General features: G+C 50.8%; 1 protein-coding gene across 6 annotated transcripts in view; it reads right to left on the bottom strand.

The window, feature by feature from the left end:
* LOC122382904 (neprilysin-2-like) overlaps window positions 1–14,894 on the bottom strand; it is a 43,061-nt gene extending 28,167 nt beyond the window's left edge. For 3 of the 6 annotated variants that reach the window (XM_043368813.1, XM_043368814.1, XM_043368817.1), the window contains exons 1-2: window positions 14,745–14,894; window positions 4,175–4,255 (exon numbers count right to left, since the gene is read on the bottom strand). In XM_043368813.1, coding sequence (XP_043224748.1) covers window positions 4,175–4,254 — 80 coding nt within the window. In that variant the 5' untranslated portion in view covers window position 4,255; window positions 14,745–14,894. The remainder of the gene's footprint in view (window positions 1–4,174; window positions 4,256–14,744) is intronic. The other 3 variants (XM_043368815.1, XM_043368816.1, XM_043368818.1) reach the window with 2 other exon arrangements.
* Between the last annotated feature and the right edge of the window lie 424 nt (window positions 14,895–15,318).

Below are 15,318 nucleotides of genomic sequence, written 5' to 3'. Positions count from 1 at the left end.
ATCTCGCGCGCGGCGGCACGCGCGGCAACAGCACTCTTCCCGCGCCGACCAACTGGCAATCTCCGGCGACATCAATTGGCTGTCATTCCGCGGTGTGAGCTCGGCCGAGCGGCGGGCGCCGCCTGTCGGCCGCGCCGAGCCGGCTCACATATAAACAGGACGGTCGTCGCGGACCGCGATTGGTGGAGACCAGAGCGGGCCTGCTGTGGTCGCGACAGTCCTCCCACAGATGGGTCCTCTCGGCTGGGGGTCGGCGCCGGGCGCGGCAGCGCTTGACAGTCCGCTCGCACTGACAGCAATGTGAGGAGAACTCGGGAGGATGTCTAGCAGTCGCATTGGATCGTGGCCTGATCGAAGACCGACTACTTGTCAGAAGTTAGTCTCCCTGGCAGCAGAACGATAGAACGTTCCCGTTTGTTCGTGTCTCAGGCCGTATATGTATGTATATCTCAGTGCACTGTGCAGGCAGTAGGCACTCACGGACCGCGCATTGATGCTGTCAGATGAGCTGTAGGGGGTGCGGCGGGATGCTGACTCCAGAGCCCGTCAGCAGGTCTCGGAACTACTCAGGTGGCTGCTGCGGTCAGCGGTGGGCGCCGGCTGCCGCCGTGGCCTCACTCTCCGAATGAGAGGCGCTCTCCGAGAGGCACCGAGCTGGTCGGACTGAGGATCAGCAGATCGAGATCACCTGTCTGCCTGTGGCTGGAGCCGACTAAGATTCGAACTTCGAAGTGTCTTTAACTTTCGCAGAATCCTAAAATTGTCCACCTTTTCTTGGTTCCTCCACAGGGATCCTTCACGCCCGAAAACCGCACGTTCCCAGTTCCACCGGCCACAGCCCCTTCTTTCTGAGTGTTCCCTCCCATGGATGCATTCCTGCTATATAGTTCAAGCAGCACCGTTCTCTGGGTGGTCCCGTACCGCTGTGAATAGCGGTATTATCTGCATCTCAGCGCAGGCAAACCGGTGGTCTTAAGTCTTAGCTGTACCCATGCGAAGCAGTATGTGTTTTGGAAGAGATTGGAATGCACGACTAAAGGATGCCGACCAGATGGTCAAAGATGCCGTAATTGCACATAACCGCAGACTGAGTAAGCAGGTGGAGAGGCTATTATCTGGCATGAGATAGTTATACATGAAAATTTAGTTTTGGGATTTTAGGCACCCCACGTTCTTAGAACTGTGAGCAGTCGGTGTCGGTCGCCACAACTGTTGCCAGGTGCCGACAACTTCTCACGGGCGACCGCCTACCGTTAGTCGTGGTCACGCGTCATCAGTCCATTCTTAGCCGTCTACCATTTCTCGTCAGTCACGCGTCACGTCATGCTTCACGCGTGATGCTTCACTTGCGTCACACGCCTATCGTCATATCCCTGAGCTGTGGTCAGACTACAGCCGTCAACCATCGGCTGCCTAACGTCAGCGGGCAATAGTCCACGGTCAGCCGTTTGCATCAGCAGTTTGCATCAGCCGTAAGCCTTCCAGGCCATCAACAGTCTGCTGACTAGTAGGCAGCCGTGAACCGTCAGCCTATCATAACGTCAGCTGAGATAGTCCACCGTCAACCTTAATCCGGTACCACCTACCGCTCACCGTCAGCTATTAATGCGTCCCTCGTCCACTGTCCATCGTCAATCGTCCTCCGTCTCATTCCACTGCTCAGTGTCCACGTCCACTGTCAGCTGACAGCTCAATCGCGTCTCCATCCGTCCGCGGTCGCCGCTCGTTCTCTGCTGATTGTCAGGCGGCTGGACAATGCGCCGTGTGACACGCATGACGCCTGTTCGGCGGCAGACAGAGCCGCCAGGAATGTCAGACGCGCTAACATAAACACCTGATGATGACAGCTCGGACATTCCCTGGACTGGACAGCGCCGAGCTGTCAGACAGCTGAAATATGTAGTAAATCGTGGCGCGCCCGCACAGGCCAATGGTGGCAGCCAGTCAGCGCCTAGATCAACAGCGGCGACCTCTCTGCTAAAAGGCGCACTTAAGAGCCACTGTCAGATTCCAGAGCTAATGCATGCAATGATGGATTGGCTGAGAGGATTCTTAATGCGGGGAATGGGGATTATATTCAAACACTTAAAGTTGGGCGGTCGAAATAAGCTAGCCAAATTCAGACAAACAAGCATCAATTTTGAGCCTATTCACGTCTTCTTGAATCATATAACCTGAGCTGCTTAATTGTTATATCGAAAGTTGTTACTTTGATTTCTTTTCATGAAATCATATACATAATTAAAGTGTACGTTAAATTAAGATCATGCACAAAAGGCCACTTTTATTATACATTACGGGAAAAAAGATGAGAAAGTCGTGCAATGTCTGAAGCGCATCTCACGTAGGTGCAAAGCTTGGATAAAAGTAAGCCATATATGGTCGGCATGCCTTCATATAATTGAGGAATTGCCTCCTAAAGATAAGGCTTTTGAGACTTCATTAAGATTTCACATTCATTTTCTAAGCGGATAAAATGTTTTGAATATAGGCAGGGTCTTTCATAATGAATGTTACTTTTGAACATTTAGTTAGGCGCTCTTAATTTATCAATTCCGCGTGAATTTTATATGCGTATTGTTGCAAATTGATTAGGGTTTTGTCCCAAAAAAAATCATAACGCCAATTTTGCTTCACGCAAAAGCAGAGTAGGTATGTCGACACCAATAAAACGCATTACGGATTACGGTCGACGGACAAGTCTTCTTCCATTGGCTCTCCCCTGGGTCAACACTGAACGGGGTGGCTTACCTCAGGCTGCTCAAGGAATGCTTCTGCCTTAGGTCAGGGACAAGGTTCAAAGAGACGGCCTGTGGTTCCAGCAGGATGGTGCCACAGTGCACACCACGGCAGCTGTTGCGCCAGTGGCTGATCGAAAATTTCGAAGAGCGCGTTATCAGCCGCCTCACCGAGCGACCATGGCCACCACGGAGTCCTGACCTCTCCCCGCTGGACTACTGGTTTTGGGGAGTCGCATTGGCAGATCTGAGACAAAACCCTCCTGCAGCCATCCACTGCGAACCACAGTGGAGAGGTTTGCTGGAAGCCTGGACCCAGACGTTGTGAGGCGCGTGGTACGACACCTTCGTCAGAGGGCCGAAACGTGTGTCTTAATTAAGGGCGATACAGTGGAAAATTCCCGAGGAGCATTAAAATGGAAGTTGTGTGTGCAAAAACGCTAATGTGTTTCTGTTTCATGTGATGGTACACATTACATGAGGAACATATATGTCCTGAGAAATTGCTCTTTCAAAAGTAACATTCATTATGAAAGACCCTGTATCTGGTATATGCAACACTTCTAATTGGTTACGACTCATTTACCCAACTGGAGATGGACTGTAGCATGCGAGTCATATAGTCCGACGTTCGTTTGTTTTGCGGGCCGGCTTTGATGAAGCGCAATATACAGGCGCTATGTCAACTCAGGCAGCCGAAGTGTTTACAGTCCCGCAGAGTGGCGTCTCTCAGACTCTCACGCGCTCCTGTCATGCGCCCGGCTGCCTGGCTCGTGCGGTCGCACCTCCACTCGGTGAGCCCGTCTCGGTCTCCGGCACTGCTCAAGAACGCCGTCAGCGGCCCGTGGACGCCCTGGCATGGGGCGGCGACGCTCTTTGCTTCCCACGCGTTCCTTCCGGCGGGACGACGCGGCGTGTCAGGACGGCGCTAATCGCTCTGTGGCATCTGATCGTCCCTACTCTGCGGTGGGCCAGATGTGTCCACCATGACTGATGTCGGGATGGGACACACTCGACTGCATCTCGTCTACCTTAAGACGGTCGGCCGACATCTAAATCTAGGTTGGTCTCGCAAGGTAACACCGTGAAAGAGCAATCCAATTATGGAGGCAAATCAGCTTAACGTGGCGTTATTGGATTCAATCAGCTTACGACCGCCAAACTATTGCAGACATAGTCGCGTAATACCAAGCTCGTGATGATGGGTTACGAGTCGACGACGGCGTCGGGACATCCCGAAACCTTTCGCCCTTGCAACCATCGGTATCGACATGGCATGATGATGATGACGACAGAAAAATGCCTCACCGAGCTTTAATATGTAATAATATGTATGTTTATATATAGTGTTAAGTGTTAACAATAGATATTCAGGAAACGAAGCTACAAGGGACACCCACGTGCATTGTGTGGAGTGACGTGGAGTCGGGACTGACCTGTCTGCTGATCCGAGGCTGTTGCCAGACGTGAGTGTCGTCCGACTCTCAGTCTTCAGAGGTTTCACCTTCTCCGGCATTCTGCAACATCAGTAACAACATCGTCAGTTACGGCCACGTCCAACGCAACTGTGCACTGAAGCATACAGGGCGCTTTATATCGAGAGAGACAATTCAATCAAGAATCACGGTCTTGCCTACACCCACGCCTGGATAATCGTGACGAGAGCGGATGTTAAGAATCAAGTATCGATTCGTCACAGTTGGTAGGTATCTGCCCCCCACTAACACCTGGGGGCGCATGTGCTGTGTATTTTGATAATGAGGCCCGATAACGGCTACTGAGCCGTTCTAAGTTGGATATGCACTGCACGACCACCATCATAGTGCTTACGTGAATATTGGCAGTCAATTTATCCGTATGCCTCCATTCCTGAGCGCGTAATTTAAACATTTGTTGTCAGATCCAGGGACATTTGCAACATGAGAGAGCATTTCGCTGCCCCAATTAAACCAGATCTTATCTGCCGCTTGCCATCAATGGCTTCGTCCGACAACTTTGTGACATTTCTGCAGGCGATGGCCTTTCCTCGAGCCTTTCATACTTTGCGTCGTCCAAAGAGACCAAAGTTGGCCAATCTGACAGCTCCGCTGCAAGGTAAGCACGATTAGCATGTAAATTGCCGCGCAGGGAGACTGATTTTAGCGTGCGAGAGCCGTATAGGATGCAGTTGTGGAGACTGCGTAACTCCCAGTTTCAATATTGGCTACAAATCAGGTACAGAACCGTGGAAAGCGATAGGGCTTTCGGCTTCCAGCATGTAAAATTGTAAAGCATATCACTGACCAAACTGAGTGGCCAGCATAGGTCAAACAAAAGTGTCCCCCGAAGAAGATGTTCGAGATAAGAGCTCCGACGAATAAATTCAAATCAATCAGCGACCGCTCGAGACTCGGCTGCCGGTGACCTCGGCTGTCTGTTCCCCTAAGTACCAAGAAGCTGTAACGGGTCATCGCCACGCTATCCCGTTGTGGGTCACGGTGTCGCCGCACCGTGAGGTCAGCCGGTCCGAGGTAGCCGATTACCACGGCCGCCGCCGGCACCCCGACCAAAAACTGGTCAGCCCGGTAACACCGCCTCACCGACCTCCTCTTTCTCTCTGTCAGCGGTAGGCTTCGACTCTGCTGGACTAGAGTCTGAGTCTGATCCACGCGGCTCGGTCACGGGGTCCGCTGCGGTCAAAGACCTCCTCCAGTCAGCTGTGCCGGCGCACACCGTTTCGGCTGATTGGTGATGGCCGCGATATGATTGTGAGCCGCGAGCAGTAGAGCATCGAGCCAACGCCCAGCGCCCGCCGACCTGGTTCGGATGGGCCGGCGCGACCCAGGCCGTTCCTGGGTCACCGGCACCAGCCAGCGTGAATGCGGTCGACAGGACGCAGGCACCGCGGGGCGCGAAACAAAAAATGAAGATGCGATTAGATACATTTTATGCGTTCCACTAGCACCTATCTAGGATCCATTAGGTAGCACTTCGAGATACATATGGAAGCTTTTTTTTAGGAAAAACATCCAAAGTGTGTGCGTCATCCCCACTAATCATCGGGAGTTATTGTTGTAGGCGCAAAAGGTGCCTGCTCAATGCTCATATCTCACCGCGCTGTATATATCCTCCTCTGTGTCCCAGAGTATCAATGTCGCGCATCGATCTGTCCCTCCATTCATCCGTCGACCATCTTATATGACCTGCGAGTATCGACGGGCCGCAGGGACGGGTCGCGCCGACAATCCTCTTGCCGCCTCGTCTGCGCCGGCTGCATCGCTGCCGCGCTGAGACCGGCCGACCGTTTTACGGTGAATGCAGAGCTCCAACGACGCCCCTGTCACCGGAAAATACCGCCTGAGAGTCGCCAACTCGGCACTGAGCCTCTCTCGGCGATAGAAACAGCTCCCAGAGGACGCTTTGTCGGCCCGTAAAGCGCCATTGACTCGGACTTTGAGTGGAGCAGTTGAACTCGTCTCATGGGACGACCAATGAAACGGACCGCTCAGCGTCATTGAAAGCCTGCAAACGGTGGAAATCTGCAATACGCAAAACTAAACCATGAAGGTTGTACGATTTCGTCATGGGCGACTTAGATGAATTTGGATTTTTGATCACTGCGGTATAGATTTCCGCGCAGAAAACAAAGATTTTTCGCATCATTGCAGTCTTCTTTACTTCCTGTAGGATAAGAATTCCAATGAGCCACGAGCCCATGAGGCCGGCTAAAGTCCGTTGCAGTGACCTCTGACATACCTACTCCGCCTGAGACGTCATCGACACTCGACTACATAGTGTCAAACTCAACAGAGAGCCTTGAATACCACTTCAATCAGTTGCGCTGTTCCACTAAAGTGTGTGCGTTTCTCAAACTGGGCCAGTTCTTCGTCAGAGTCCGTGAGAACACAAATCGCGTAGGTATCTCCCAATCACGACAAAGGACGTCACAGGGGTAATAACATCCCGTTCCCGATCGAACGGGCTGTCTGGCATGGTATATCGCCTCCGCTCGGGCAGGGTTCGGGAGTCTCCGTCAGTGGCACTGAGCGACGTCAGTCATTTCTGGACTCCCCTCTCCCCACCCCTCGGCCCCGCCCCGTGCCCCTGTCGGCTCGGCCCGCTGGCACGCTCTCAAAGGTCAAAGGTCGTCAATGATACCGTCTGTCGGCTGATGGATACCCCCAGCAAGGTGGTCTGTCGAACATTGATCCCTGCGGGACAAAAAGGAGACGGGATGGTGCTTACAGTCGATCGTGGGGGAAGATACGTAAATACATATAATGTTATAAAACTGCAGGAAGGAGCTAAGGGGCATCCGTGTGCAATTTCTTCGAAGTGAAAAGAATGAATATGTAAAGTAAACTAGATAGATCACAAGTAAAGGTTGGGTAAATCTAATTGAAAATGATAAATCGTGCTCAAATAAAACGTAATAAATGTGACTGGTATGTCAAAATTTCGTTACAGTCCGAAGTTCGACGAATGTAAAAATAGAAATGTAACTAAGTCATGCCATGGAAATGGATTTAGTTGGCCCATAGTTGAATTGGTAGTTGCATGGAAGCCCGCAAACCAATGCTTAAACCACTAAAACTAGTCCAACCAGTCGACATGAATGCAGCTTTGAGCTTGCAATGCTGTTGCACGAGCAGGTGCCAAGCCTAGAATGATGGTACCGCTGTTGCGTAACAGCCCACATAATTGAAACGGATAGCATTTGAGTTTCATCGGAAAAATCGAAGTTCGAAGAGTTTCCCACAATACGGCTGGGCTATACCGCCCACTGCAGGCTGATTTAAACTTCACCAAACTTTGGCAGACAAAGTTCAGCTGCAGTTGACACCGGCACATAGCCGATAAATCGGTTTTGGGAGCGGGGCACCGAATAGTGGCCCACAGATCTGCTGCCGGCGGTGTCAAGCTGGGGACTCAATTATCCAGATTCCAGCAGGGTCGGAATCAAGGCCAGTGTCGTGCCCCAAGAAAGCAGCAATTTTGCGGACGGGATCGGACTCCTAGTCCTCCTTCGATAAGGACCAATTCTATCCAACAGGACAGGACACCAGTCGCAGTGCCCCGGCCAGTTCGCGCTGCGGCCGTCTGTATTCGCCCCAGTCAGACCGGTGACAGTCTGAGGTCCGCTCCCAGGTGTACCCATTCGTCCCCCCCCCCCCCTCCACCGGAGGATCAGAGACTGCATCCTAGACATCAAACGCATCGGGAGAGACCGCGCCGCTGCATTATGCATGTAGAAAGGTAGAAACTAGAAAGGTTCGGCCAAGGCCGCGTCACAAACGTAAACAACGCAGAGACGATCGCTGACGCGGCACGACTTCGCCACGATAAAAAGCGCAGCGCAGGAGCGGGGTAAGCGGCGTAGTGTCTTGCAATGGGCTGTCAACGCACTGATGGGTGTCGAAAGACTGAGCAGTGAGCATTGTTTGAGGGTTGAGCGTAGCGCTGGTCATATATGTGCTATCAGACATGCTATGACTATCGGCATGAATGGCTAACTGAGCTCCAGGAGCTCCTTGTCGAGGTCGTCGTGGGTTCACAACAGCAGACGTCAGATCATCGTGAGACGACACATAACCATGACAATGAACTGGTGCAGGTTGAAGAGCCTCACACACAGCACAGGACTTCAACCATTCGGCACTTGTAAACCGGCGACCCAAAATGTTCATAAAGGGCAAAAGCACACCAACATGCAGGGGACTGGATGAAAGGAGCGAGTGAATGTTTCATTGCAGCTTATGTCGAAGTGAACCGAGCTGGCCCGTACTCGTTGGAAATTTAAACCCGCGCCACGTAGGGGGGGCCGAAACGGCCCCCCCTGTCCTTTTCGGTCGATATCTCCTAAGCGGCTGGAGATATCGCCACCAAACTTTCAGGACCTCTCCGGGCATCAATTTTACACATTGTGACCAAAAATTTTCCAGAGGCTATTATAGTTTGGCCACAAATGACGTCAGAATGACGTCATGTTCTGTCATTTTCGACCGAAAAAAGACCTTCGCAAGAAGACCTGTCCGGCCTACAGATTTGAAGATACAGAAAAATGATCAAGACATAAAAGGTGTAGAATTGACAGGGCTACAAAACTGCTATCTCGGATTTTTGAAATTTTTTAGTTTTGACCCCCAAAAATCAAAAAACATTTTTTTATATAAGCCAAAAAATCCAAAAAGTTTTTTGAGTTTCGAAAAAAACGGAATATATGTGATAGTACCTACCGTCTTCTATCTACATACCAAATTTCAGATCGATACCTCGTTTTTTGGCCAAGTTATAGCGAAAAAAACTGTTCAAAAATGATGACGTCAAATTTTCAAACTCAATTTTTGGCAATTCTAGACCTTGTAGAGCAAAACAACGACCACCATTAGACTCCCCGTGACGAGCTGCATCGAATCGATACCCATTTTATGCAAAAATATCAACTTTGAAATTTGACCTAATTTGACCTGACCTTGACCTGACCTTCACCAAAACGTGACCTAGGCTGGCCCCAAAGGCTGCCTAACCCACATAATCGCATTTTTCATGTAAAATGGACCATAAAACATGTATCACACGACACTTTCATATTGTGACCCCCGGTGACCTGACCTCGCTGTGACCTGACCTGGTATCAGTGACCTCAGATAGCAAAGTATGTGTTTGACGAACAATATACTATCGATGGTTTTCAATTAACTACCAATTTACTCGATTTCACAACACATTTCGTGAAATGCCTGTGAACGGTGAAAATCTGACCTTTGGCCTGACCTGTGACGTCATCGGTTTGACCTAGGTCAATGAAATTCGGTCACAAGGTAGTTCTCGGGTGGGGCTATCGAACGCCGTTTGAATTTTGAAAATCGGCCGGTAACTTTCCGAGATCTTAGGGGGGGGCCGAAACGCCCCCCCCCCCTACGGGTGGTAGGGTCCGCCGGTAGCCCTAGTTTTGTTCTATCATACGCAGGTTAAACGGTCAAGGTAAAGGGAAACGTTCGCATTTACTGCAGCGCTTACGAAATGAATACCTTCCAGTGTTTGGAGTCCCTAGATTGACAACAGGCATCAATCATAAATTGTATACCTGAAACATTGTAATGTTTTTTTCATAGTAGGTATGAAAGCATCTGCCTTTTGCTAACAGAATAATTGCTGTGAAGACCTCCAATGCTGTGAACCTGGGAGGCGTGCCAGACAAGCATTGTCTGTCATCCGGTTAGCTACTATTCGCGGCATTTAAAAGCAGCGGGGACACCTCTCGGTCTGGTGACTTGAGGTGACAAAGCAAAACGTGATATTTAAAAACACCAGACCTTGGACCGGCCAGAAATGTAAACAATAATTATAGATGCATCTCTGAATAGAAAAGGCCCGGGCGCCGAAATGAATAGATCGCAAGCCATGCTTACGAGGCAGTTTTCATTACAAGCTTTTCATTATCCACACATAACTTGCTGATCATCGACCGTCATCTTTTATCCCCAGACCAACGGATAGCATGGGCCGTCACAAGACGAAAATGTATTTTTAGTGGCTCCAGATGTGCTACATCATTATAGAATGACCATGAAATGGGATTTGGGAACACACCCTGAAACTGATTTAACTCGTCATGAATTCCGTTCGGCCACTCTATTCGGTCCCGTGTACTTACATGGAAGGCACTGGAGCCGACGGCTTCAATGTCCCCGGGCGGCTGACGGGCCGGCGGGCTGGCCCATCTCGAGAGACCAAACTGACAAACTAGTTACAGGGTTGGCGGCGCCGTGCCATGGACTAGAGATCGTCACTAATGCCATCAGTGCCGCGACTGGCCCTGGCCGCTTCCTGACCGAGCACGGCGCGGTACGACCCGGAATAGAGAAACGTTGTGACCGGCGCGGAAAGCTACTACGCCCGTCGGAGGCAAGTGCTCCAGCGAGTCGATATCCTGCGACGCAAACATGCCTGGTCTGACAATCTGGTTAATCTGGAAGGTTTTCGAATAGTTGTCGAATTAATGTTGGTAAGTACAGCTTTAACGATGGCGTAAACCGATTGAGAGTGTGTGATAAGGACTGAAGCTCGCATATTGTTTCAAGTTTTGTTCTTGTTGAAATCTGGACGAGATTCCCACTTCCGGGTTCACAATGGAATAAGCTACCAATTAACTAAAGCTATATTATTGCGATCTAGGACACAATTCGGTCAGACTAACCCGTTTCTGTCATCATTCCCGAATTTCGTACCTTGTTAGTGTCGGAGGGCCGGGCGATAAATGATTCACAGAACGCTGGAGCCCATCAAAACAAGATCAGACTCATAATTCGGTCGATGACCTGACCGAAAAAAAAAAACGCGGAGAAGCCGCACATTTTCTCCTGATGTGCCAGAATGCGCTGCGCCTATCATACTCCATGGATGTATGTTTGTAGAAAAGGCATCTAAAGTAAAACAACAAGCATGTCATAATTAATGCCAATAGCAGTGAAGGACTGCCTTTATACCCAAAGTCGTGAGTTAGTGTGGGACGTGAAAGAACTACAATGGACGTGGTAGCCCTTTGCCCGAGGAAGAACAGACATTAAACGAAAGAAAGAACAGGAAAAAGAGCCGGCCACAATAAGCGCCGGCCGTGTTGTCGGAGGTCAGGGTCGGTACGCCCTCCTTCCCCCCCCCCCCCCCAACCCGTGCCGGCCAGGGTCACACCCGTGTCCCCGTACGTGTTAAGTGCCCGGGGAGGGGTACAGTGGTGCTGAAAGGGGGGGCCACACCGGCCTCGGTCACGGCCACTCAGTGCTGTCGGGAACATCAGCGAGGAGCGACAGGAAGGACGGTAAAAACCAGCGGCACCGCGGCGGACTGCATCGGGTACAGGGAGGAGGGAGGCACCCTATCTATTGGTTTCAAGGCCCTTTACACATACTAGTATTTGGTTCGGAGGGGGTCAAAAGGCTCATTGAATTCATTGACCATCGAGAGAGTACGCGAGACCTTCGATGGATCTAACGTTCATGCAAACAAGCATAGTATGTACATGCTCGTAAAGGTGCATGAGGTGAAGCGAAAGTGAAAGCAATCGCTGCAACGCCCCGTAGGGGTGTTAGCACCTTTCCGACATGCATACAGACTCTGGCATGAGCATGGCATCCAGAAGAGCTGAATTGGCACGCCAACAAACCGTTTCATGGCGGTCGTGATCGCGTGTGCACTCGCGGGATTTCCCGAGCCCGTTAATCATGGCGGGATGAGGCGGGCCATGGAGCCAAAACCCCAAGGAGCAGCTCAGGTGCATGGGCTAAGCCTTTAACACCAGCTCTGCAAGACATAAATTGCAGTTGAACTCGGATGTGTTGGACAGTTATGTTATTAGCCCTATATGTCAGGGTCAGTGACAGTTTAGCCGCATTAATCTGGACGCAAAATACTGGGGTTGCTTCAAGTTTGTCATTTCATACCTACAGTCGTCTTCGTGATATTCATGCATTTTTTGTTTAGCTTTTTGTTTAGTTCGATGAAGGACAGATTTCTAAAGATTCAAAGCCAGACCATGTTCTCCGACTAGTTCCATCTCTGAGCCATGTCATGTGATCGCAATACACCAGAAAAAAAATACCGACGGCGCGATACACTATAAAGTTACCGCCGACAACTCTCAAATCGCTCCCAATGACCTCAGTCGGCACACCGCAGATGTTGTGGTGAACGGGAAAATAACGAGCGGCACCATTTCTGTCTCGTCATCACGGCGCTACTGTAGGTGCTCACGAGCCACGACGCCACCCAGCCAAACACCGGGTAGCGCCAGGGAAAGGCTCGACTCTCTCTCTCTCTCTCTCTCTCTCTCTCTCCTCTCTCTCTCTCTCTCTCTCTCTCTCTCTCTCTCTCTCTCTCTCTCTCTCTCTCACGCGCGGCGGGGAATGTGCGCCGCGCTCACAATATATGCAGAGAACGATAGTATTGCAGCCAGTAGCCACCGACACTGGGTTTAACTGTGAACGGTGCACAGTATTGACACTGATTCCATTCAACGGTGCACACTGCACAGTGTATACTTTTTCGCAGCGGCTACATTAAACGGTGCACCATGCCGACACGGCTCCAATCGGAACGGTGCACCGTATTGACATAGACGGAGGCTCCAATGACCAGAGCTTACCGCTCCACAGGGCTCTGTACTTTTACTGACACGAGTTCCAGTGAACGGTACGCCGTGCCGACACGTGCCTCTGTGCACTGCCGCCGGCACTCACCGCCTTTGGGCCGTCAGAACGATCCTCCAGACAGCTCACGTGCACGCAAGACAGTGACCGGACGGGGCGAGCGTCCGTGGAAAGCGACGGCCTGCACCGAGAGGCTCAGCCGGGCACAGGGCCTTGGCAATTATATTTAGAAGTGGGAGAGAGAGTTGGTCAAGGCTGCTAACCAGATTAGGGGATGTTGGACACTTGTTACAACGAATTGATTACGGTAAAGCTCAGTAGAAAGTTCAGTAGGTTCAACATGGTCTGGATGGATGGTGAAGCGTGCTGGACATTCCTGAATAATGAGCGCCAGTGCCTGTACTAAAATCGTGACAGAAGCAAATGAGGGAATGGGCCACGGCAGATTCTTGTGAGTCAGCGCCGAAGCTCTAAGTAGGATTCAAGCATACATTTTTCATAGGGGAATGTGCCTCTCAAAATCCGAAAAAAAACATTAACTGAAACTTATGTTGCCATACCGCGTTATTTGTAGCGGAAAGTCATTTTGTGTGGTGCAGTGATCACATCTCCCACTCATCTTCAGCTTATTAGCTCAGTCACGCATTGCAATTACATGTGAAAATTTACAGATACCTATATAGCGATCAGGCAGCCTAAGCAATAAGCATCCACCGGGCGAGAAAGCGTCCCTTATAAATAGGTTTGGATACATTAACTCAAACATATCTTTGACATTGACTAAGTGCGAGATCTAGCCGTACATTGTACGAGCATGTGACGACGTTGAACTTTAATCACCATAATTATTGTTTTGGGGTGCGCCGTACACTGCACGGCGAGGTTCCTGGAAATTTCATGGGACATCATTTCCAACCACGTTAAGTACGGTTTCAATAATTTACGACACCTATGTTAGCGCATTTACGCCAGTGTCTGCAGTGGGAGTCTCTGGCTGGGTTCGAGGTCAGGTCAGCGTCACTGGCCGCAGCCCAGACGGAGACGGGTGCCACTCAACACGTAGCGGCCAGGGTCGTGTCACCGGCACCAGGGCAGCCTCCTGCCAAAATCAATACCGCATGGGGCGACGTGCTCACGAGCGCCACGCTAAGACGACCGCTGCCCAATCGCTAGGTGGTAATAGGATTTGTGTAGCAAACCTAGTTACCGGCTCGAAAGAAAAAATAACGTCCGGGCAATACAGCGTTGTTTATTGCTTTGGATCAGCACGGAAAGATGTGCTGCAAATAATTGTTGCGCGACTAGCAACGGCGAAGAGATACCTCAATTTGTCACCAGGGAAGGCATGAACTTTCATCAGTACCACTGTTCTGTTTTTTTTTTTAATCTAAGAACATCAAGCTACAAGCTAGGAATGCAATTGCATCGCTGCACTTAGTTTATTGCCATGGTGTGAGATACCTAGCGAATATTTTCAGGCCATTTTAAATAAACGACAGCCGTACAAGATAGTTCCTAGCATATCTTGCTCTTTTCCTTCTTTTGCTCATCGAATTGATGTCCCTAATCAAAAATTATACCAATGACCTTATATCTGCAGTTATAAGCTTTCAGAACTAAAAAAAAAAAACGGTTTAGGAAGAGCCTTGGAAGGACTGAAATGTTACAGATCTGTATAATTAAACATTTCGTTCACTTGGACTTTAGGAAAAGTCAATTTATAACACCTATATAATGTCACTTTGTGTAGGTTCTAAACCTGGGCCTGATGTCTTCTCCAAGTTTGACACTTATCCTGGCAAAGCCAGATGCTCAACATAGTAAAAGTAAGTCATCCTCCCCCTCCAAATCTCTCTGGGAGCTGTCACCAGTTCACACTCACCTGTGTCTGTAGTTTCACGGCGGTTTCACCAGTCTGCTGCTGCGGCGTCCACTGCTGCGCCGAATTGGGGCCGATGTTTCTCTGGTTGGTGACGGGTGGGGGTGGGTGGGCGGCCTGCGGTGCACAGGCCGGGCGGCGCGACTACTCCTGCCAGCAGGACGGTCGCGGCGGCTCTGAACGGTGCGCCGCCAGGTGCGCCGGCCTTAAGCGGCGCCGCGCCGCGTCGGCCGCCGGGCCGGGCCGGGCCGGGCCGGGCAGAGCTCGGGGCACCGGCCGTCGAGCCGGGCGAGCTGACCCGACCGGCGCGGCGGGTGACCGGAGCAACCGGACCGGGCGATGGAGGCCCGGTCGGCACTGCAGCACCCACCGCTGACCGGCCCACTGACCCCCGAACAATGCCTGACACACAACCCACAGCCCACAGCGACACGACAGAACAGGTATGCGTCCGATACCGAGACGCACATACAATCGACACGATCGTAATAATATACCAAGGTCTGACAGTTTCTGAATATATGTGCATATGATCGACACATTTTGTTACGCGGCCCCATGAATGGCTGACGAATGG

The sequence above is a fragment of the Amphibalanus amphitrite genome, unplaced genomic scaffold (assembly GCF_019059575.1).
Source record: "Amphibalanus amphitrite isolate SeventyFive unplaced genomic scaffold, NRLGWU_Aamphi_draft 000150F_arrow, whole genome shotgun sequence".
Taxonomy (NCBI): domain Eukaryota; kingdom Metazoa; phylum Arthropoda; class Thecostraca; order Balanomorpha; family Balanidae; genus Amphibalanus; species Amphibalanus amphitrite.
Note: the sequence above shows the minus strand (reverse complement) of the source record. Positions and strands in the feature narration are given on the sequence as shown.